The 24,655-nt window shown below is 40.3% G+C and overlaps 1 protein-coding gene across 1 annotated transcript in view; it reads left to right on the plus strand.

Moving 5' to 3' along the window:
• Positions 1–24,655, plus strand: part of LOC119786668 — a 90,854-nt gene that overhangs the window by 11,961 nt on the left and 54,238 nt on the right. The window contains exons 3-6 of the mRNA XM_038290152.1: positions 1,016–1,089; positions 1,225–1,293; positions 2,390–2,492; positions 8,783–8,921. Of these exons, the coding sequence (XP_038146080.1) occupies positions 1,016–1,089; positions 1,225–1,293; positions 2,390–2,492; positions 8,783–8,921 (385 nt within the window). The remainder of the gene's footprint in view (positions 1–1,015; positions 1,090–1,224; positions 1,294–2,389; positions 2,493–8,782; positions 8,922–24,655) is intronic.

Raw genomic sequence — 24,655 nt, forward strand, 5'->3', positions numbered from 1 at the left:
AATGGAATAACCCATTGGGAACCTGCTAGCACTAAGATGCTAACTGGTTAGCAAGATGCTTCCAACAAACCTTGCTACTTGCTTGCAAACCTTCTGCCACAACAATCCCGCCCCCTTGATAATCGACCAATCACATTCACTTTATTCACTTGTGTAAAGTCGTGCACCACTGGGAGAATTCGGAAATGCAACGTTTGGAACAGCCGCTTCCCTACGACTTTAAAGCAGTGGCGATCTTAAAGACAAATATGGGCAGGTTACAATCTGAACACATCACCAGTCTGTCACAGCGCAACACAGAGACACTCACACCTGAAGACAATTTAGAGAAGCCAATTAACCTAACAGTCGTGTTCTTGGATTGTGGGAGGAAGCCGGAGTACCCAGAGAGAACCAATGCATGTACAGGGAGAACTCCAAACTCTATGCAGAAGTACCCCGGGAATAGAACCCAGAACCTTCTTGCTGCAAGGCAGCATTGCTACAAACTGCGGCACTGTGACGTACTAAAACAGATTAATGTCTTAACTTTGTATGGTTGCTGTGGAAAAGACACAACAAGGCACAACAATAATATGAAGGCAAAGCTTCTATAGGAGCTGTTTGCATTTTCTACTACGTTTTCCTTCTGAAATATCACTTCACTGGAAAGATAATTAAAGCTCCATCCATCTCCAGGCAGGGGAAATTTAAATGTGTTTTATGAAGTGTGGCCAACACCAGAGAGATTTTTTTGTAGGGGTGGAAATTACATGGGACATTACATTTAACTGCTTTGTTTTGAGCAGAGATTTCATGTAGTTCCACAAAGGTCCGGTCCTTCCAGCTTAATACTTGCTCAGCCACTTAAATCTCATATGGAAATTAGCACTATCAATTAAGTTTTATAGAAAGCTGGAGCCAGAGCGTAGAGATGGACGTGAGAGGCACACAGACAGAAGGATCATCAGACAGTGTCTAGCACATATTTTCACCTTCAGATTCACAAACGGCTCTTCATCATTCCCATTTCCAGGTCTCCCAGTCACTATAGCGCATGCTGGGCTGGTGCCCTTCCTGGTCTCCTTTCTAGTTGGCTTCTTCATTCAGGTAAGAGACATGGTCAGAAGTGTTAACACAAGCATCGATAAAGGGATCAATTAGTCTGCCTGTCTAATTATCTACTTGAATATTATAGATATGTTATTATTGGTGCTTTGTTATCGACTTGTTTTTGTTTTACAGGCTTTGCTCATTTACCTGTTTGTGGAGCTTCTGCAGAAATGTCAAGTGTTTCAGCTGGAATCCCTAAAGGTTAGATGGAGAACAAAGCAGGAAACACACCTTTATTTTTCTACTTATGTGTTCTAACCTTTCAGTCTCACATGTTGACTGGAGGGAATCAGAGACAGTGACTGTTTCTCAATTCACTAGAACGCGAGAGTAAAGACTCGTGTTCTCGCCAAGTCTGTTCTTGAGAACAACCCAGGAAAGTCTGGGAGAACTGGAACACGCAGAATAAATCTGGGTCAATTGGAACAGAAGCGTACTGATGACATCACCACATTCAAAGCTCGTCTGGAGCTGCATTTCACCTCCTGTTATTAAAAGTCTCTAGATAATAATAAATTATGACCTTTTTCATTTAGTGGAAACTTCAAACACGGCTATGCAGAGAGAGGGCTGCTGGAGACAGGCTAATGTTAGCCCTGGCCGCTGCAGATGGGCTAATGTTAGCCCTGGCCGCTGCAGACGGGCTAATGTTAGCCCTGGCTGCCGCAGATGGGCGTACGTTAGCCCTGGCCGCCGCAGACGAGCTAACGTCAGCCCCGGCCACCAGGGCTAAAGTTAGCCCCGGCTGCTGCAGACGGGCTAAAGTTAACCCTGGCTGCTGCAGACAGGGCTAATGTTAGCCCTGGCCGTCGCAGACAGGGCTAACGTTAGCCCCGGCCGCCGCAGACAGGGCTAACGTTAGCCCCGGCCGCCGCAGACAGGGCTAACGTCAGCCCCGGCCGCCGCAGACAGGGCTAACGTCAGCCCTGGCCACTTCAGACGGGCTAACGTTAGCCCCTGCTGCTGCAGATGGGCTAATTTTAGCCCTTGCTGCTGCAGACGGGCTAACGTTAGCCCTGGCCGCCGCAGACGAGCTAACGTTAGCCCTGGCCGCCGCAGACGGGCTAACGTTAGCCCTGGCCGCTGCAGACGGGCTAACGTTAGCCCTGGCCGCCGCAGACGAGCTAACGTTAGCCCTGGCCGCCGCAGACGAGCTAACGTTAGCCCTGGCCGCTGCAGAGGGGCTAATGTTAGTCAGATATTAATAGTAGGCAACACTTGCCCATTTAAATCAAGGAACTCTACTGGGAAGCATTGATATGATGAGTTCTGACTTGTAGCATGATGTTGTACTCAGACAGGTGTTGCAGAGTGTATAGTGATGGATCAAGTGAGCGGAGAAAGGCCAATAACCATAGAAGAAGAGGAGGAAGACGAAGATGCTGAAAATGCAGAAGCAGGTAAGACTTTACATGGTTTTCCTCAAAGCTCCAGTGGAACATGGCTAATGGATGAACTGGTACAACAGACACTGGCTATGTCCTCCCTACAGGCAGATTCTACTCAAATTCCATCTTTTTGTTTGTATGAGACTAAAATCACACTTTCTGAGCCACTTTCATATTTGGTACTAAATCATCAATCAGATACACATCCCATCGTTTTCAAAGCCTTTGCAGTCTGAACTTTCATATTCGATTTAATCAGACTTTTACCAAAGGCTCCAGTTCCACATCCACACAGACGTCGCTACAGAGCATCACTGATGCTTCGCTAACGCCCAGAGTTTTTTTTTACCTGCCTTCTTTGTTAATGATGAGTTTATGATACTGTTGTCTCCCATTCCTCAAGAGTTTAACAATATGTTGTTTTATTTATTTGAATGAATCTTTATTGAAGGGCACATTCATGATTACTTCTCTAAAGTTAGTGCTGCTTGGCACCGTCTACATCATCATTCCTCTTCTGTGCCTGCGGCTCATTTTGGTTTCCTGAACCATTAAGGCTGAAGTCTGAGACCAGTCACATATGACTAGTGATGTGAAAGACCAGAGACTATTGGAAATAAACATGAAAAGCTGCAGTGTGATTGTAGCCTTTGACCGTTAGTTCACTGCAGGATTTAAATACTACTTTTTTTTTACTATTTGTTTACAGCAATCTTTTTTTTTTTCTAAATAATACTTATTCCAGGAATTAAATTGTGCTTTATATGTTCTAATGTTAAAAGCTACCTTTAAAAAATTGCATTTTTTTTTTTTTAATTACTGCTTTATTTATCCAACTTTACAAATAAGATGTGCCTTTGACATAAAGGTGGGTGACTATTTATGGTCCTATTTACAATCAGATTTAGATTTAAAAGTCAGTTATTGATCAGTGATTAAAACTTCTTACGCAACCAAAAAAACATTCAAAGATTATAGACACAAATATTCCAAGTCCAAGCAATACGCTTTATGTGCAACAATGGAAATGCTCATGGTGATGTAAGTCATTGCAAACTAAGGCGCAGTCTCAGTTTTGAATCTCTTCCAAAAGCCAGTGTAGTTTCCCTCCATGCCGTTCCAGGACCTCATTGTTTTAAGAAGTAGTTATCTGCCCCAGAATGCATCCCTGGTTGTCAAAAGAAGGGACAGATGGACCCAGTATTCAACAGTCAGTTGGAATATTCAAAACATTTATTTAAAAAAAACTGAACATAAGAGAACAGAACAGAAACGGGATCTGTGGACCTGCAGCGACTGCAGGGAAAGGGGAGGGAGAAACACAGGTAAGTGACCATGATCATCTGACAGGAGATGATAATCAGAGTGAGTCGCTTACCTGGTTTGACAGTTTAGTCCGACCTCTTCGAAAGATCCAGCCGATGGGCTGGCGCCGCCCAGAGTATCCCAGGTGCTGCAGCCTCGGAGAACATGCAGGAGGCCGATCCAGGTCAGGGGAAAACAGGCCAGAACAGACCAGGAATCCAAGAATCCACAGCTGATCCGAGGTTCCGACCCAAACAGGAACAGAGGGATCCAGACCTACTGGAATCCACATAGCGCCCAGGCAGGTTCAGAGTCCAGAGTCAGACGTGTGCAGTGAGTGTCCACACAGATACAGACAGGCAGGCTCAGTGGTTGAGAGAACAGAGACAAGACATGGTACCAGAATTTCTGCAGGAAACTTTAAACTGGTCCTCCTAGGACCCTCTCAATCTGCTGGCTGCCAGGAACCAGGACACGAACCTTGGAACAAAACTAAACGATCCCTTGCACCAAACAGAACACAAGACGCAAAACAATGATGTGGCCCCGATGGCACAGGTTGAACCGCATATAAAGTGCAGACGCAGGTGGAACATTAGAAACCGTGCAGGCCTAAACAGGTGAATGAAATTAACATTTGGTGTGAAGCTATCAGGCCAGATCATGACTCTGGTATGAGTAGTACTGTTGGATCTACCCTGTATTTAAGCATTTCTTCTAAAGTTTGGTCATTTTTTTTCTTTTTTTACAGTGCCTTAACTAAAGTTAAAAGCTGCAACATCTGACAGAACCATTGATCAAATGATGTGGTGCTAAAAATGACACTTTCTTTTCTTTTAGCAGCTAGTCCTTTCCTTTCCTCCAGCAACTCTGCAGCCTAACAGGATCTGTTCAGTCAACAGTTTTAATCAGTTTTCGTTTCCAGATATGTAGAAGCTCTGCAGTTTGATTTTGTGTGTTCAATAAGAAAACATATTAAATTTAACCTGTAACTGATGGTCCTCTGAGAAGCCCAATATGGTTTAACTAGTAAAGAAGCTTCTTGCATTATATTACTAACTTCTATAAATTTACAATCTGTTGCCATTTTTAGCTGAAAAAGCTCTGTATGTCTAAGGAACAGATTTTTCACTGGCATCTTAATATTTTTTAACAAACCCTTCTCCTAACTTTTACTTAAACATCGAAGTAGCTGCTGTTTAAATTCACTGAGTGCTGCTGTGTGTCTCTCCTGAGATGGTTCGAACGTTTTCGGCTACAAATAATCCAAAAAAAAATAAAAAAGTTGCTTACCCATGGATTATTTGTAGCCACAAACCTTTCGAACCATCTCGCTATTAGCAGCCATCTTTCCTTGTCAAGTGAACTCTCGCAGCGGGGAAATAAAAGGAAGAGGAAGAGGCAGCCTGCGAGTCTGCGCCCAGCAAATCCAGATATTACAGATACAAATCCTTTTACGCATTTGTGCATCTCACACGGCAGAAGTGTAGCAAAAATCACGTGTGTAAAGAGAGAAACCGAGAAACCGCTGGACTTGTAACCAATGATGTGTCTGCATTTCTGGGTGTTGAAGCGAAAATACTTCGGACACAGTGTCTTTGCGTGTGCTTCCAGATTGTTCTACACATTTGCAAATCTTACTACAGATTTGTAGATCTGAATACAGATTTGTGGATTTTTTACACATTTGCAAACCAGATTACACACACGCAAGTAGTTTTGCACATTTGCAGATTGTTGTACAGAAACACATATCTCCTCACACATTTACAGTTTCATTTACACATTTTCAAATCCCCCTGCACACACACTAATCGAGATACAGATGTACAACTCTCCACACACATTTGTAAATAATAAAGCAACAATTTTGGCCCCATACTCCTCCAAACCACGTAGCTACTCTGTACTTCAGGGAAATGTGACCACAAATCAGATGTCGCAAAGTGACAGATCCAATGATGTTAGACCGACGAGAGGCGGGACATCGGAGCAGAGGGAGAGAGGAAAAAACCAGTGACTCAAAATGCTCTGAACACAGTTAGCTGCACCCAACCTTTGTTTCCTTTGGCTAAAGTAGATGAGCAGAATGGGGGGAAAAGGGGAAATTATTGGTGGGGACATGTTCTTACCAGTCCTTCAGAAAGTTACGCCTATAACCAGAAGGGTCGGTGAAATCCCTAAGTCACCAGATTTAAGATTAGATTATTTACATCCTGTCTCCATGTAGCTTGGTTCCAGGTACTTAGAGATTCACTTACATACAGAAAGCCCATATTCTGATCTTCAGCTACTACAGTATACATGTTGGTTTAAATAATAATACTTATACTTCAGTGATAGTATCAAGGTGTTGTATCTTATACTATATCCATTGGTTGTGCTGTTCTTTTTTTCCATCTCTTTGCAGGTGATGAAGCAGAATTGAAATGTTTTATCATTATCTCCCTTTTAATATCCTCTTTCTTTCATCTTTTCTCCTTAAAACATTTCTTTTTAGCAAAACTTTTGGCCCCCCTTTAGATGTTTCTTTTTTCTCTTTTAAAACAGCTTTTATTATTTTATTTTATATTTTGTTTTATTTATTTTATTTCTATGTATTTATTTTTTAATGCTTTTTTTTGTAGCACTTTGAGGCATTTTGGTGAAAAGTGTAGTATAAATCAAATTAATTATTATTATTATTTTTCCTGTTTTTTCTTTCCTGTTCTACTTACATTGCAGTGTCCATATAATCTGTAATAATCCCTGCATGAATTATAAAAAGCAATTTATATGCATAAATCAAGTGGAACACTATGGTGATAGCCGTACTGCTCCACTTGGGAAAGTAAAATCTGTTGGTCTCTTTTTGGCATCAAGACAATTATTCTTATTGCCACATTGCCAGACAGGACACTGTAAAAAAAAAAAAAGAAAGCTGCAATAATGAATGAAATAAACCAAGCTCCATCTTATTCCATCTTTATGGACACAACATAATTTGTGTCAATAATGAAGCCAGGTGAACCGCTATGTAGCTGGAGTTCTTTGTTAGCCCGCAATACCAGATACCTGTCTATGTATCTGAAAAAGGCTCTATAAACGCTGCTTCACAGCTTCTACATGCATGACAAAGATATTCTGAAAGCACATACTCAAACTGCAAATTTCTATATATGTGTTGATGGAGTTTTAGGGAGCAGTTGAGTGAGGCTAGGTCTGCATCTGTCGCTCTAGCTACCAAATGGGGAAGTCAACCCGGCCAGAAAAGTTAAACATCACTTTGATGAACTTGTCTTGATATTATAGTCCGGTAACCGTCCCAAAGATTCATCAGCTTAAACAGAACTGTGAAAATGTTTGAGGCTATTCACCCGACCATGTTGCCTTCAGCAGGAAGAGAAGAGCTACACCAAGTTGTCGGGCGGCTTAGTGAGCACTATAGCTGGGACATCTTCCCTAGCTTCCCTGGTCAGCTGCTTTGTTTTAGAAACTCTTTTTGGAACCAGATAATAAAATAAAGCTCTGTTGTGGATCTAGCAAAAATGCTCGTTGTTAGACACCCAGCAGTAACTTCAGGAGTCAGTGAGGTTTGCCCTGCCCTCCTTTTATTTTTGACCATTTCCACTACTGTTGCAACCTCTGAGTGTTCATTCTCCAAGTTAAAACGTATCAAAAACCAATTGAACAGCACAGTGGGACAGAAGAGACTAGATGGACTCTGTTATCCATTGAGAATGAGAGAGCAAAGAAAACTGACACACAGAGCGTATTGGATGTGTTTGCAGGATGCAAGGCTTGCTTTATGCCCTTCAAATAGAAGTCAGGTGGGACAATTGTGTTTATGAACAAGTGAGCTGCAGTGTTAATTATAACAAACGTAAAAGTTACTCGTTTGAAATAGATCAAAGGAAATAGATAAATAGGTGTGAAAATGATTCAGGTGCTATCCATGGTGCTGAAATGCTTTGAATTTGTGTTTTTTCATCATTAGTTATCACGCAGCCTAATGCTTTATTTCTTCTCTTCTGTGTTATATTTCATGGTCTTAATTGACTACAAATTGGCAAACATGTTTTCAGTGGTGCTGAAGTTTGTAAGCTCAGCTGTATGTCTATGATGTTATAATGATGAGCTTTATTAAAGGGCCCGATCATTGGCCCCCGTCTAATCTTATAGGGTTAGGATATCAGTTTATATACATACAGTTCAAAGAGTTGTGAGAGTCATACATTACTAGTGTTCCTCTTTGGCTCTCCCGCTATGGTAGATATAAGGTTAGTCTGCAGAAACCTGATCAACAATCTCACACAGCAATCCCCAGTTTGTGTCTTTTAACTCCTTTATAAAACAGTTTAATGTTTCCAAGGATAACTGCTCTGAAAATATAATTTCAAAACACAATAAAGTTCAAATGTTTTAAACTGATTTCATAGATCTATGGCTGGAAAACTTTAATCAAAGAAAGCCTCAAATTAAAGTCAGATGGAAAAGATGCTGCTTTGCAGTTTAAACTTTTCCCTTTTTAATTTTTTGCTTCTGAAATTAACTTTAATTTTGTTTGATGGCAAAATGGTGCTTTTATGATGAAAAAAAGAAAAAAAACAAATTTTCCCTGTTGTTTTATCCATAAACAATTGTATGTATGGTGCGTAGTGTTGCTGGAAGTGTAAGGAGTCCAGATGGTGGCGGGGAGGTTATTCTGTATGAACCACTCTGTTCCTCCAGATGTCTGCGTTGCTATAAATTTACCATGCTTGTTTCTTTAATCAGCCTGAATATCATACACTCTGTCAAATCCACTTTGATCAGACAGGACAGCCGGTGATGTTCTGCCAAAGTCTCCTGCTGCAGGGTTCCAGATATGTTGATTGGATGGAGGATAGGTGACAGGTCCTCTGCTTCCCTTAAGCTCAGTCAATAGGGGTACTGAACTAAAAGGATAAACTTGTAAGTGGTACTTTATCTCTGTCCAGTATGACAGCCTTGTGCATTAACCCATTCCTGTCTCACAGATACTGGTTTACTGCATTCCGCTGCAGCAGCTGGGAACGACCGAGCTGAGAACCAGCAACCCAACCTCCATCTGCTGGGCTGCCTGTTCCTCTCCCGGCCCATGAGCCACGCATTCAACTGCATTCTTCTCTTCCAGTTGTAAGTTACCATGGCAACGATCTTTCCATGGCACAAAGTCGAATCATTTATCTAGTACATTTGCATTTACCTACAGTGAAGTAACACACTGTGTGGGAAGGCAGTGTGTGGTTAGGTCTATTGATTTCTATTGTTCTGTTTCACTGATGTTTCACAGAGCTTTGCTACGATATTCATACATCATAAGTGAAGTCACATTTTCTTTATTTATGAGACAGGCTAACATAAAGTAGTCATGTAGTGGAAGCAGAATAATACATGTTTTTTTTTCACTTTTCTCTGTTAATATAAACCTGAAGTGTGTTTTCCATTTGTTCTCTCAGCTCTGCAGAGCTAGTCAGATTTTTGATGTTGTAGTTTTTGCTCAGACTAATTGGATGGTTGAACGATTTCGCCAAAAATCGAAATTCCAATTATTTTTAACCAAAATTGTGATTTTATTTCGAGTTTCCTTTGTCCTAACTCGAAGCTTGTATATGCTTTAATCGAAAGCTTTCTAAAGCAGGGTGGAGCAGATCAGCGCTGCTTTAGAAAGCTTTCCGTACCTCACTGTAATTCTCTCTACCTTTCTGTGTGGCAACAAACCCCTTCAAGTGTTTTATCACCACTTAAATGGCCAGAGGGAGAAATTTAGTGTTTTTCTCATGTTTGTCATGGGTTTAAAGGCTTTAAAGCCAACATTCATTCCAAGTTGTACAAAGAATTTTTTTTCTGTCAGATGTTAGAATGAATAGAATTTATTGATCAGAACATTGCTTCTACAATTAATGTATACTTAGGTATAAATCTACACTAATTGTTGGTGTAATTAGTGTAGATTTGGATATGATGCCTAGTAAAGCTGATAGGCTATAAACCCTAAATCCAGAATTTTGGTCAGATTTTGTCCATTCGTATAATTCTGTTGTAGATGACATCAATAAGCCTGTATTTATTGATTTGTTGAGATATATATATATATATATATATATATATATATATATATATATATATATTATGGGATGCAGGATATAATCGGCCCCCTATCGGTATCGGCCTTAAAACTAAATATCGGACATCGGCCACCCCACCGATATTTAACCCGATATTTGATCAGCTTCTGAGTTTCTAAAGTCTAAAAAAAAAATCCTACTTCTTCTTCTTCCTTAAAAACTTCTTTTTTACAGACTTAAAAACTTCTAAAGACGAGGGAAAAAATATTGATCCATTAAAATATCCCAATATCTTCATATGCTGATATATTGCCATTTAAAAACACCATATCAATCTCTTTTACTAATGAAATATTGCTATATGTCATCGTTATGCTACGAAATCCCCCGAAAATTCACCAAATGTTGCCATATTTTTATATGTTGATATATTGACGCGGTATCAATCTATTTTACTAACAAAATCTCACAAGAATTTGCAAAATATCACGAGAGTTTGTAACAGAACGATGAAATTTCACCAGATTTTGAAAGTAAAATAGATCGATACCGCGTTTTTAAAAATCTATTTGATTTTTTTTTTTTTTTTTGATATACTCTAATAATCCCAGAGGGAAATTACTTCTCTGCCATTGTGGGCTGCCATTGTCAGGCGCCCGGGGAGCAGTGTGAGGTTAAGGGTCTTGCTCAGGGACCCAGAGTGGCAGTCTGTGGGAGTGGGGGATCGAACTCACAATCTCAGGATTGAAAGCCCTATGCCCTAACCACTAGGCTGCCACTCCACACTTGATATCAGCATATGAAAATATATTTGAGTATATTATTTTTCAAAGTGTTAGAAATGGATAACAAAACTGCTATTTTCAATGACTACTTATTTTTGTCCAGCTTTAACATCGGTATCGATATCGGTTATCGGCTACATCCCTAATATATATATATATATATATATATATATATATATATATATATATATATATATATATATATATATATATATTTTTTTTTTTTTTTTTTTTTTTTTTTTTTTTTGCATCCTTGTGTTTGTATGGATCATATTTATTTCACACTCCTAACTAACAACATTATCTCAAAGCACATCTCATGGTATCCTCAGGACCTGAAGCAGATGTATCAAGTAGGGCTGCAATTAATTTGCAAATCCTTTAATCTGTTGATCATTTTTAATCAGATAGCCAAAGGTCCCTTAAAGAAGGTTTTTTTTTTTTTTTTATTAAATCAAAGCAGGTGAAAATAAAACGTTTCCACTTGAGGAGTTCTGGATTATAGAGCAGATTGACAGACGCAAAGTTTTTGGTCTTAAAAGCAAAATGTTTCCATAATTATTTTTTCACAAATTTGTTTTAATTCCTGCTCTAAGTAGGTCGCTCTGTCAGCTAAAGGTTCAATTTAGAGTTTCTACACTCCAGTTAACCATTAATGATTAATACTGAATTGTTTGACAATTATTTCAATCATTGATTAATCAGATTAATTGTTTCATAGAAACATAGAAACGTCTATACTTGACTGGAATAATTATTTTTTAGACAACTTTAATTTCTACTCCTTGCATTTTAAAAATAGACTCGTTAGTTTAGTTTCATGTAAGCTAATTTTCATCATGGCCTGTTGGTATTTAAAAAAAAATATATTAGTTCCATCCAGACAATTAATTTCTTTGTGGCTGGACTCGGTGCTGCCCCAACTTGTTGCTCAACACATACCAAAATAAATCGTTTTTCAAGATGATGCAAAGTTAAATTTGACGCTGTTACCATCAGTTATAAAACTAAGAAAATGAAGTCTAAGGAAGTTTTCATCCAGAATTGTAGAAAAATTTTCCTTTAATAGAGTAGAGCAGTAAAACTTCTGGCATTAACATTCTTTACTTTTACTTTTATACTTTAAGTAGTTTTAAAAATGCTACTTTTACACTTTTACTGGAATAAAAAGCTGAAGTTGATCCTCTAACTTCCACAAACGTGTTTTAAACAGTAGGATTTATACTGGAGTGATAAACATGAATACTTTGGACACCATATAAGCTGTATTTAGACCAGAACTGGTATGAAGTTAACGAGCTTCATGCATCCGTCAGGAATTATTACCTTTTTCACTCTTCAATGACACTAATACATCTGTGTTCATTTAATTTAATTTCTATACATTTATAGTGTGTCAAGAATTAAAAATATTATTGAAGCTCATGAAGTACTTCTTGCATAAATATATATATATATATATGTATGTATGTGTGTGTATATATATATATATATATATATATATATATATATATATATATATATATATATATATATATATATATATATATATATATATATATATGTTTACTGTGTAGAGGAAAGGCTCAAACAGCTGAAACCACCCAATCTGTGTTTATTAGCCATTATTCATTATTCTTTAAATAAATGTGTTAATTAAAATTTTTCTAAAAGTTATACCATTTATATTTAAATTTAAGCAATGAAAACCGTGTTTGTGTTTAAAAATAAATGAGATTTTTCACTCTTACACTGTTTTCTTGCAAATATTCACCTATTTTTACTCCTTGTAGGAAAAAAACTACTTGAAGATGACACCACACTTAAAAAGCAAATGTGCATTTAGAGATAGTGGCCTGAGGGGGGGAACACGCCTCCTGGGGAGATCCAGGCAGCCTTCAGCTCTGACTTCCTGACAGCTGATAAAAAGAAACAGCAGAACAGCATCATTTTTTATTAACAGTAAAATAAAACTCCCTTTAAATAACAGCCGACATGATGACAGCAGGTTGGCTTCTGTTTGTGACGTTTGTAAAAAGTCCCAGACTGTTTTCCTGTGTTTCACCACATTCATCACTTTTTCCTCTTTCTCTGTTTGCTGCTTTAACACCCAGACTGCAGGCATTTTCTTGCTTCCCTTTGAACCTTTTTTTTTCTGTAACTTTGCTTCCTTGTCATTTAAAAAAAAAAAACGTTTTCTTTTTCATTTGTCTTATTTTGCCGCTCTGAAATCCAGCTTTCACCAGCTCTTTTCCTCAACATTACCTTAAAAAAACACCACAGGCTTTTCTTTACGCCGGTAAATTAAACAATCCAATTATACAGTAGAAATTTCTATAGGCCTTTTTTTTTCTTGAACACTTTGTGATCTACTAAAATGTTTACGGCTTCAGTGTTGGAATGAAACCTGCCAAGTCATTTAATCTCCGCTGTTGCAGAAAGGCACATCTACTGTTAACAGAGCTGGGGCAGGCTGGTGTAAAAACCGTCCTTGAGCTTAGAGCTTTATATCCAAACCTTCTCCTGCACAGGGCAGAAAAAGGGAGTTACAAGCCAAACTGAGCCAAACTGATAAAATATGATTTATTACAGCAGCTCCTGTGTAATTTTTTAAAGTGATCCCCGTGTTTTTAGATCTGTTGTTTGACCTTCATTCCAGCCAGAACTTAAAACTTATGCTATCAGTATGCTATCATAGAGATTTAATTATCGAATCCATCTGGAAGGTTTGTTTCTACAAATAAACTAAAGAACTTCTTTTTTATAACAGTTTACTGTTGTGTTATTTAAAGTTACGGCCGGTTTGTGTGCAGGAAAGTGTAAGTCCTTTTAGGAGGAGCGCCGGGCTTTTAGCAACACGGGTGAAGGTCCCGTTATCAGCGTGTGAGCGGCTCTGAAACACCAGGCCAATCGATACTTCCTTCATTGTGTTGAAGGGGGCTTAGTGAGCGATCGATGCAGAGGCTCAGCTGCACCAAGACACAAACACCGCGCAGAACATGACCTGCATCCTTTACCCCGGCCAACCCTTGCTCTGTTTGCGCTGCTCTGCATTGTGACAAGGACTCATAAACCCTGTATAGTATGTAGATTTTCAACAGAGAATAAAAGTTGATGTAGTCTTACTCGTGAGTTCCTGTGGAAAGTTTTGAAGGATTGATGGACGATATGGATCTAAAACATTAGTGGTTTAGCAGAAGAATATCCCAGCTAAAAGATCTGATTTCAATTGATACGGAGTAAAGTGAGACCAATAGTATGGGAGAATTATCCTGCCATAATGCAAGAGAACATCATTTCAATTTGAGAAAAGAATTTCATCTTCTTGCTCTCAAAACTTATAATGCTCACACTCCAAACATGCGCTCTCTCTCTCAAATATTTTCTCTTCTCTCTCAAATCTTTGTTTCTTCTCTCAGATTTAATGCTTCTTGCACAGATATTTTCTCCTCTTGTTTGCCTCCTTCTCTTTGCGCACAATCCACGCTCTGCTCGGGTCTCAGATACGCTTGCAAACCCGTAGGCTCTGCTTGTGGATTTTTTTTGCTCACTCTCAGACTGCAGTTGGATCGTCGCCTAGCAACCTTTCCAGCCAATAGAACGACAGCCTCGGAAAGGAGCGCTTTGCTAACTCTGAGTGTGCCTGTGATAAACCTTACCGACAATAAAATGGCTTTTTAATTTAAAAGCTATGCATTTTCAGACGTGACGTGATGTGAACAGAAAACTCCCGCCTCAGAGTTGCTCGTCAGAGAAAAAAAAAAAGAAAAAAAAAAGTTTGCTAGTCAGGGCAGATGCTAATTCTGCCTCCAGCAGAAATGAAGTGACTTTTCATTGGTGATTCTTGAATCGCCCTTTATTATTTCACAATTTATTGTCGGTAAGGTTTATCACAGGCACACTCAGTAGCGTTAAACAAGCGCACCCTTTCTGAGGCTGTCGTTCTATTGGCTGGAAAGGTTGCTAGGCGACGATCCGACTGCAATCTGAGAGAGCAAAAAAAATCCGCAAGCAGAGCCTACGGGTTTGCGAGCGTATCTGAGACTCGAGCAGAGAAGAGAAGGAGGCAAGCGAGAGGAGAAAATATCTGTGCAAGAAGCATTAAATCTGAGAGAAGAAACAAAGATTTGAGAGAGAAGAGAAAATATTTGAGAGAGAGCGCATGTTTGGAGTGTGAGCATTATAAGATTTGAGTGCAAGAAGATGAAATTCTTTTCTCAAATTGAAATTATGCGCTCTTGCATTATGGCAGGATAATTCTCCCATAGAAAACAAACTGACAAGATCAAAATCAGGTTAAAACTGGTCAGGATTGGGTAACGCTTTCATTTACATCAATAACCATGTAAGCAGCCATTCAAAATGGCCGTTCCCAGTCTAATGCCAGCTGAATGGCAGCCATCTTCCCTCCAACGTCCAGCCTCTGCAGTGACCCCCTCCTGCATATGCTTTCACACTGACTCCACCCTTTCACTGAATTACAGGGTTTGATCAAAAGTTGAAGCTTCTCTTTAGATCTTAATGTCCTCAAATCATGACAGAAATAATATTTTAGTACAAAGATTGAAGTTTAAAAAGAAAGGAATTGTAGGTGACCTGCCAAGGACCAACCAAGGAAAGTGGGGGAAGTTTTGATTTTCTACTTCATTTCACCGTCAGCAATAAAATGTATTTGTTATTATTAGTGTTGCACAAGTACCGATATTAGTATCGGTCGGTCAGCACTACAATGGTGGCATCGGTATCGGTGAGTACCAACCAATAGGGCACTGATACCATTCTGAGAGCCAAAAGTTTCTTCCACTATTGTCGCCCGTTCCAGGTAGGCAATAAAAAGTTCTACTGGATTCACTTTGTTTTAGTCTTTTTCCTGCTTCACAAAGGAAGGCAGCAGCTTGACATGAAGCCATGATGGAGATTATTTCACATCCAAGTAGTCTGCAGTTCTTCATACACACACACATAAATTTCAAATAGATGGTATCAGTATCGGCTAATACTGCACAGCCAGGTATCGGGGCTAAAAACTGGCATCGGTGCATCACTAGTTATATCTTGTAAAATGCAGTTTATTAATTGGCATATAACAGACAACCAAACCTAGAAGACAGAAAGCCAAACTTCTTAACTAAACTCTTATTTATATGTAACCTGAGTTAAGTTTTATAATGCTCTATTATCTGATGATTAGTTTACTTTACAGTTTACAATTTACTTGGTAAGCCGTTGGTAGGTGGTTGCCAATAGAAACCGTTATGTTCTAATCTAATGGTAATTATCCACCAAATGTCTCCATTGTTGTAATAATTACAATTAAAATTGTAATAATTGCATGCAGGTAACTACTTTGAAATTATATTACCAAGTAATATAGTGTGACTTTCTATGTTATTAACATGTTATTACATGGTTATTGATTTTACCCAGGATTGTTGCCTTTATATACAGAGACCAACTAAAACAGTCTGAGCACCTGATGGCAAAGGAACATTATGCTGTAGAAATCACAAAATGTTATTCAGCTAAGCTAGGCGGAAAGAGATTTCTAATGTATGATGAGAAATTCAGCTGCCTAATGACCCCACTATATGTAAAATGGACCCCAGTGAGGACTAACTAATAAAGGAAAAGTCCGGTCAGCAAAGAATGATCAATGGATCATTATTTAGTTTATTAATTAGCATTTAATTATCGATGAATTTAGTGTTAATCATTAAAAAAATGAAAATAATATTTTCCATCACGATCACTGAGTCTGGGAGCGGCCATTTTAGCCCAAATATAGTAACCCCTCCCTCCTGCCATCTTCCAGCAGTGACGTCATGGTGCGGTTAGCCTAGCGCCATTCTCCCCGCTTTACAAGCTAAATCAATGGGAACTACTAGACACATCTGCAATCAACAACAATTATTGAAGATTTCCAGAGGACTTCACCATTGAAATTCACCAGAGCTATAGTGAAACTGACAATGCCCACGTGCATGGCAGCTGGATGCTGGAATACATCGGGTAAAAGTGAAAAAAAGAGTTATTCCACCTTTCTGATTCCTGATCCTCCACGGACGGGTTGGTCGTTGGATCGCCAACTTGAAGAGGGAGGATTTGCCATCGAACTTCTGGCCAGAGAAAAAACCCGTAATATGTAGCCAACATTTGGAAGAAGAATGTTTTCAAGATGACTTGGATAATAGCGCGTTGTGACAAACACCAGATACAGCACTGGGACTTGATCAACAGCCGATACCGCACCGTGACAATGTCACTAACCAGTAGGTGGCAGTAGTGTTCTTTGACAAACATGGATGCCTCCAGTAAAGCACATTCACATGAAAATGACTCTGAATTAAAAACACTGATCATTTATTGAACAGGATGGAATCATTTCAGATTTAAAGAACTTTCAGAAGTTTGAATTCTTAATATGAGCGACTTTTCCTTTAAAGACTCACCTGCAGATGCTGGATGCTTCAAAGTAAACCCATGGAAGGACTTACTTCCTAATTTATATGTCTAATACTTAATTGGTCACCTTGGGTTCACATCAAGCTCTGACATTTTTTTCTTCCAGGCTTTCATCTCCAGGAAATCTGTTCTTCAAACATGAAATAACAGAATTACAGAAACATTGGAGCAACTGGAATATTCCAAATTCAGACCAAACTGATCATCATCAATCCCAGTTCGCATGCTCTATTCAGAACAGTATTGCATCAAAAAAAATAATGCACTTACTGTAAACACATGACAGGCATTAATGTTTTAAAATGTCCGTTATTTTCTCATGTTTAGATTCAGCGAACATTTATTTTTCATTACTCCAGCAAACGTAGCAGGAAAAGAAACAGTTTGAACAGTTTCAAGTCAAACATGCCTGTTCAAACTTGTTATATTAAACCAGGGATATAAAATCTAGTGCCTCCTAATTACCTTAAAGCTGCTTCAAAAAGCCACGTGGCTTAAATATAAATCTGTTATAACCGTCACGTCTCTAGGAGAATAAACAATGTGCCCTGCTGTGGTTAAAGCTCAAACAGGGACTTTATTCCACTACCTATATTGAACGAGTCGAGGTCAAAGAGAAGCTACTGTGAGACGAAGTGAGTGAAGCACAATGTCAACCTCTGGACTGAGATAAAGATTGAGAGGCCAGATAATTCCCCTCGGATCCAGCTGTGACATCCGATTAAGCTGCAAATTGGAACGACTCGCTGAAGGACATTTAAAACCCAAGCAGACCAAAAAAAAAAAACCCAACACGGACAAAGAGAGCAGCGTTATTCTTGGTTTTTCTCTTCTCACCAATTCAAACCCTTTAAATCAACAACAGAACAGATCAATCTAAATTTCGGTTTTCAGTTTTTATAACAGGATCAAAATTCTATTTTCAGCTTCAACATTTAACATTTAAATCCAGGCGTTTCATTGAACATCCACTAAAACCTCAAAGACACGGTTTGTTCTCATCAAAAGGTTTCTGGTATAAATCTGTTTTTTTTGTTGTTTTTTTTGTAGATATGTTTATTGATTTTTTTTTTTTTTTTTATATAATAACAACAACAGCAACAACAATAAAACACAAAACAAAACAAAACAAAAGCTCAGCAGCGCAGTCCAGAGATAAAAAGAAAAATAAGATGGGGGGCATACATACTTCCATCATTGTACAGTACACATCTAAACATTCGTAAATGCTCGAGACAGGATGGTAGACACGTGTCCTTCAGCATAGTCCATAAAGGGCTTCCATATACGTCCAAAAACGTCAGTCTTAGAGTGGACGAGGTGTGTTAGAAAGTCTAGAGGGATATATTCCAGAACGAGCTTCTTCCACCCAAAAATTGTAGGAGATTTATTAGAAACCCATTGTAATAAAATATTCTTTCGGGCACAGAACATTAGAACATTGTACAGCTTACTCTTATTTTGGTTTTGGATATGTTTACTTGGTAGACCAAGGAGAAGAGACACTGGATCAAGATCGATGTTAGTTTTGAAAATTTTCCTAATCTCAGCCAGAATAGATTTCCAGTATATCTGGATCTTGGGGCATGACCAAAGACAGTGTGTGAGGCTGCCTTCATCTATTTTGCATTTTGGACACAATGAAGAGGACCCCGGTTTAAATTTAGACACCCTGTTTGGGGCCAAGTGAGCTCTATGTATTAATTTAAGATGCAATGCCCAGGAACGATTACAAATAGTAATTTTTTTGGCAGAATTCCAAATACTGCTCCACATTTCATCAGTGATCTCGATATTCAGCTCTCCTCCCCAGGCCTTGGCCAGAGTTGGTATTTGGCATTATAAATCTGTTTAAATACTTGATGATTCTTCTTGAACGTTACATCAGCTGCTAATCTAACTGACTGCTTTTACGCATTGTTGACAAATTATTAGCAGGATTTGGTTTGCATTGCATTTTGTCCCTCATTTTAAATGTTAAATTTCTTATTCCATTTGCAAAGTGTCTCACTTACTTGCTTATTGTAAGAAAAATTGTCTCCCTTAGATTTCAGTTTTTTGCAGTGCACTGTTTGCTTTAAATTTAGATATTTAAAGTATTTCACTGAGATCCCTAAAAGGGTTAATAGATTTCTTTTTTTATGTGTACGTTCTCTTGTCAGAGAGCGCTTCCTCTTTCCGTCTGTTAACCAGGTGATCCCACCGTTCTTCTGTCTGTTATTCAGGGAGAAGAACTGTGGGGAAAACAGACTCTCCAATATGGGATCATCTCTGAGGATCTGATTACACTGAGCTGCCGTTTGGTTTCCCATAATGAATCATTTCCATCCTCTCACCCCCTGTAGCTCAGAGAATAGACTTTAAAATCCTTCTGTTAGTCTAGAAATCACTGAATAGATCAACTCAAAAATGCAATACAGACTTGCTGTCAGTGGATCGACAGCCAGACCATTCTGATCTACTGGATCAAATCTGCAGAACCAGAAACAAACATGGAGAAATAATCTGGAATAAACCCACAGAAAGCTGTGAAAACCTCAGTTGCTATGAATCCAGGTTAAAAACATATTTATGTTTAATTTTGTTTTCAAATTATCTTATTTTAACCATTCATTTTTAATCTGTTGTATTATTCTGGTTCATTAAATATAGAGTTGTTTAAATATTAAATAATTAAATGCTGCTAAATTATTAGACTTTTAAATTCATAAATGTAGCAAAATTGTATTCATATTTTAAAACATTTTTAATTATTTTCATTAATTAATTATGATCTATTTATATGTATTTATTTATTATCTATCTCTTTTATAATCGACTTTTGTTCGCACTTTTATTTTTTAAAGCTACTTTTCAAATTTTTTCATAATCTAATATGGGGGGGGGTTATCTGTGTGGGTCAAAGGTCAGTGATTCAGGGGAAAATAAAGACTAGTTTGCAAAGTTTTAATCATTACAAGAAGAAAACTGCATTTTAAAGAACATTTCAGCTCTTTTCCAGTCTGCTGGGAGTTTGTTGCAGATCCGTGGAGCATAGATGCTGCTGGGAGTTTGTTCCAGATCCATGGAGCATAGATTCTGCTGGGAGTTTGTTCCAGATCCATGGAGCATAGATTCTGCTGGGAGTTTGTTCCAGATCCATGGAGCATAGATTCTGCTGGGAGTTTGTTCCAGATCCGTGGAGCATAGATGCTGCTGGGAGTTTGTTCCAGATCCATGGAACATAGATGCTGCTGGGAGTTTGTTCCAGATCCATGGAACATAGATGCTGCTGGGAGTTTGTTCCAGATCCATGGAGCATAGATTCTGCTGGGAGTTTGTTCCAGATCCATGGAACATAGATTCTGCTGGGAGTTTGTTCCAGATCCATGGAACATAGATTCTGCTGGGAGTTTGTTCCAGATCCATGGAACATAGATTCTGCTGGGAGTTTGTTCCAGATCCATGGAGCATAGATTCTGCTGGGAGTTTGTTCCAGATCCATGGAACATAGATTCTGCTGGGAGTTTGTTCCAGATCCGTGGAGCATAGATGCTGCTGGGAGTTTGTTCCAGATCCATGGAACATAGATTCTGCTGGGAGTTTGTTCCAGATCCATGGAACATAGATGCTGCTGGGAGTTTGTTCCAGATCCATGGAGCATAGATTCTGCTGGGAGTTTGTTCCAGATCCATGGAACATAGATGCTGCTGGGAGTTTGTTCCAGATCCATGGAACATAGATGCTGCTGGGAGTTTGTTCCAGATCCATGGAGCATAGATTCTGCTGGGAGTTTGTTCCAGATCCATGGAGCATAGATTCTGCTGGGAGTTTGTTCCAGATCCATGGAGCATAGATTCTGCTGGGAGTTTGTTCCAGATCCATGGAGCATAGATTCTGCTGGGAGTTTGTTCCAGATCCGTGGAGCATAGATGCTGCTGGGAGTTTGTTCCAGATCCATGGAGCATAGATTCTGCTGGGAGTTTGTTCCAGATCCATGGAGCATAGATTCTGCTGGGAGTTTGTTCCAGATCCATGGAGCATAGATTCTGCTGGGAGTTTGTTCCAGATCCGTGGAGCATAGATGCTGCTGGGAGTTTGTTCCAGATCCATGGAACATAGATGCTGCTGGGAGTTTGTTCCAGATCCATGGAACTTAGATGCTGCTGGGAGTTTGTTCCAGATCCATGGAGCATAGATTCTGCTGGGAGTTTGTTCCAGATCCGTGGAGCATAGATGCTGCTGGGAGTTTGTTCCAGATCCATGGAACATAGATGCTGCTGGGAGTTTGTTCCAGATCCATGGAACATAGATTCTGCTGGGAGTTTGTTCCAGATCCATGGAACATAGATGCTGCTGGGAGTTTGTTCCAGATCCATGGAGCATAGATTCTGCTGGGAGTTTGTTCCAGATCCATGGAACATAGATGCTGCTGGGAGTTTGTTCCAGATCCATGGAACATAGATGCTGCTGGGAGTTTGTTCCAGATCCATGGAGCATAGATTCTGCTGGGAGTTTGTTCCAGATCCATGGAGCATAGATTCTGCTGGGAGTTTGTTCCAGATCCATGGAGCATAGATTCTGCTGGGAGTTTGTTCCAGATCCATGGAGCATAGATTCTGCTGGGAGTTTGTTCCAGATCCGTGGAGCATAGATGCTGCTGGGAGTTTGTTCCAGATCCATGGAACATAGATGCTGCTGGGAGTTTGTTCCAGATCCATGGAACATAGATGCTGCTGGGAGTTTGTTCCAGATCCATGGAGCATAGATTCTGCTGGGAGTTTGTTCCAGATCCGTGGAGCATAGATGCTGCTGGGAGTTTGTTCCAGATCCATGGAACATAGATGCTGCTGGGAGTTTGTTCCAGATCCATGGAACATAGATGCTGCTGGGAGTTTGTTCCAGATCCATGGAACATAGATGCTGCTGGGAGTTTGTTCCAGATCCATGGAACATAGATGCTGCTGGGAGTTTGTTCCAGATCCATGGAGCATAGATTCTGCTGGGAGTTTGTTCCAGATCCATGGAGCATAGATTCTGCTGGGAGTTTGTTCCAGATCCATGGAACATAGATGCTGCTGGGAGTTTGTTCCAGATCCATGGAGCATAGATTCTGCTGGGAGTTTGTTCCAGATCCATGGAGCATAGATGCTGCTGGGAGTTTGTTCCAGATCCGTGGAGCATAGATGCTGCTGGGAGTTTGTTCCAGATCCATGGAACATAGATGCTGCTGGGAGTTTGTTCCAGATCCATGGAACATAGATGCTGCTGGGAGTTTGTTCCAGATCCATGGAGCATAGATTCTGCTGGGAGTTTGTTCCAGATCCATGGAACATAGATGCTGCTGGGAGTTTGTTCCAGATCCATGGAGCATAGATTCTGCTGGGAGTTTGTTCCAGATCCATGGAGCATAGATTCTGCTGGGAGTTTGTTCCAGATCCATGGAACATAGATGCTGCTGGGAGTTTGTTCCAGATCCATGGAGCATAGATTCTGCTGGGAGTTTGTTCCAGATCCATGGAGCATAGATTCTGCTGGGAGTTTGTTCCAGATCCATGGAGCATAGATTCTGCTGGGAGTTTGTTCCAGATCCATGGAGCATAGATTCTGCTGGGAGTTTGTTCCAGATCCGTGGAGCATAGATGCTGCTGGGAGTTTGTTCCAGATCCATGGAACATAGATGCTGCTGGGAGTTTGTTCCAGATCCATGGAACATAGATGCTGCTGGGAGTTTGTTCCAGATCCATGGAGCATAGATTCTGCTGGGAGTTTGTTCCAGATCCGTGGAGCATAGATGCTGCTGGGAGTTTGTTCCAGATCCGTGGAGCATAGATGCTGCTGGGAGTTTGTTCCAGATCCGTGGAGCATAGATTCTGCTGGGAGTTTGTTGCAGATCCGTGGAGCATAGATGCTGCTGGGAGTTTGTTCCAGATCCATGGAGCATAGATTCTGCTGGGAGTTTGTTCCAGATCCATGGAGCATAGATTCTGCTGGGAGTTTGTTCCAGATCCATGGAGCATAGATTCTGCTGGGAGTTTGTTCCAGATCCGTGGAGCATAGATGCTGCTGGGAGTTTGTTCCAGATCCATGGAACATAGATGCTGCTGGGAGTTTGTTCCAGATCCATGGAACTTAGATGCTGCTGGGAGTTTGTTCCAGATCCATGGAGCATAGATTCTGCTGGGAGTTTGTTCCAGATCCGTGGAGCATAGATGCTGCTGGGAGTTTGTTCCAGATCCATGGAACATAGATGCTGCTGGGAGTTTGTTCCAGATCCATGGAACATAGATTCTGCTGGGGGTTTGTTCCAGGATCCAAGGAAATAGTGCTGCTGGGGGGTTTGTTCCGATCCATGGAGCATAGATTCTGCGGGGGGTTTGTTCCCGATCATGGAAAAAAAGTGTGCGGGAGTTTGTTCCCAAACCATGGGAAAAAAAAATAGATGCGCTGGGAGTTTGTTCCAGAACCATGGAGCATAGATTCTGCTGGGGGGGTTTGTTTTTCCCGATCCATGGGCAAAGATTCTGCTGGGGGGTTTGTTTTAGATCCATGGAGCATAGATTCTGCTGGGAGTTTGTCCCGACCCTGGGCATAGTTCTGCTGGGAGTTTGTTCCGATCCGTGGGAGCAAAAAGATGTGTGGGGGTTTTTTTCCAGATCCATGGAGCATAGATTTGCTGGGAAATTTGTTCCAATCCATGGAGCAGGTTTGCTGGGGGGGGTTTTTTTCCCAATCCATTGGGGGGGGAAGATTTCTGCTGGGGGGGTTTGTTTTTTAGATTTCGTGGGCATGATTTCTGCTGGGAGTTTGGGGTTTTTCCCGATTTCATGGAAAACAAAAGATGCTGCTGGGAGTTTGTTCCGATCCCTGGAAAAAAAGATGCTGCTGGGAGTTTTTTCCCAATCCATGGAGCAAAAATTCGTGGGAGTTTGTTCCCCAAACCGTGGGGCATGATGTGCTGGGGTTTTTTTCCAGATCCATGGAACATGATGCTGTGGGGGTTTTGTTCCGACCATGAAAAATAGATTTGCTGGGGGGGTTTTTTTCCAGATCCCGGAACATAGATGCTGCTGGGATTTGTTCCGATCCCTGGAGCATAGATTCTGTGGGAGTTTGTTCCGTCCTGGAACATAGTGCTGCTGGGAGTTTGTTCCAGATCCATGAACATAGAGCGGGGGTTGTTCCCCGATCCATGGGGGCATGATTCGCTGGGGGTTTGTTCCAGATCCCGGGGGCATAGATTCTGCTTGGGAGTTTGTTCCCGATCCAGGAGCATAGATTCTGCTGGGGGTTTGTTCCCGTTCCATGGGGGCATGATTCTGCTGGGGTTTTGGGTTTCCCGATCCGTGGGGCATAGTGCTGTGGGAGTTTGTTCCAGACCATGGAACATAGATGCTGTGGGAGTTTGTTCCCCGATCCGGGGAACATAGTGCTGCTGGGAGTTTGTTCCCCCATCCATGGAGCATAGATTCTGCTGGGAGTTTGTTCCCGATTTCCCTGGAGATAGATGGCTGGGGTTTTTTTCCAGATCCTGGAACATAGAGCTGCTGGGGGGTTTGTTCCCCGATCCATGGAA

This window comes from Cyprinodon tularosa, unplaced genomic scaffold (assembly GCF_016077235.1).
Source record: "Cyprinodon tularosa strain WSP-4 unplaced genomic scaffold, ASM1607723v1 ctg1072, whole genome shotgun sequence".
NCBI lineage: Eukaryota > Metazoa > Chordata > Actinopteri > Cyprinodontiformes > Cyprinodontidae > Cyprinodon > Cyprinodon tularosa.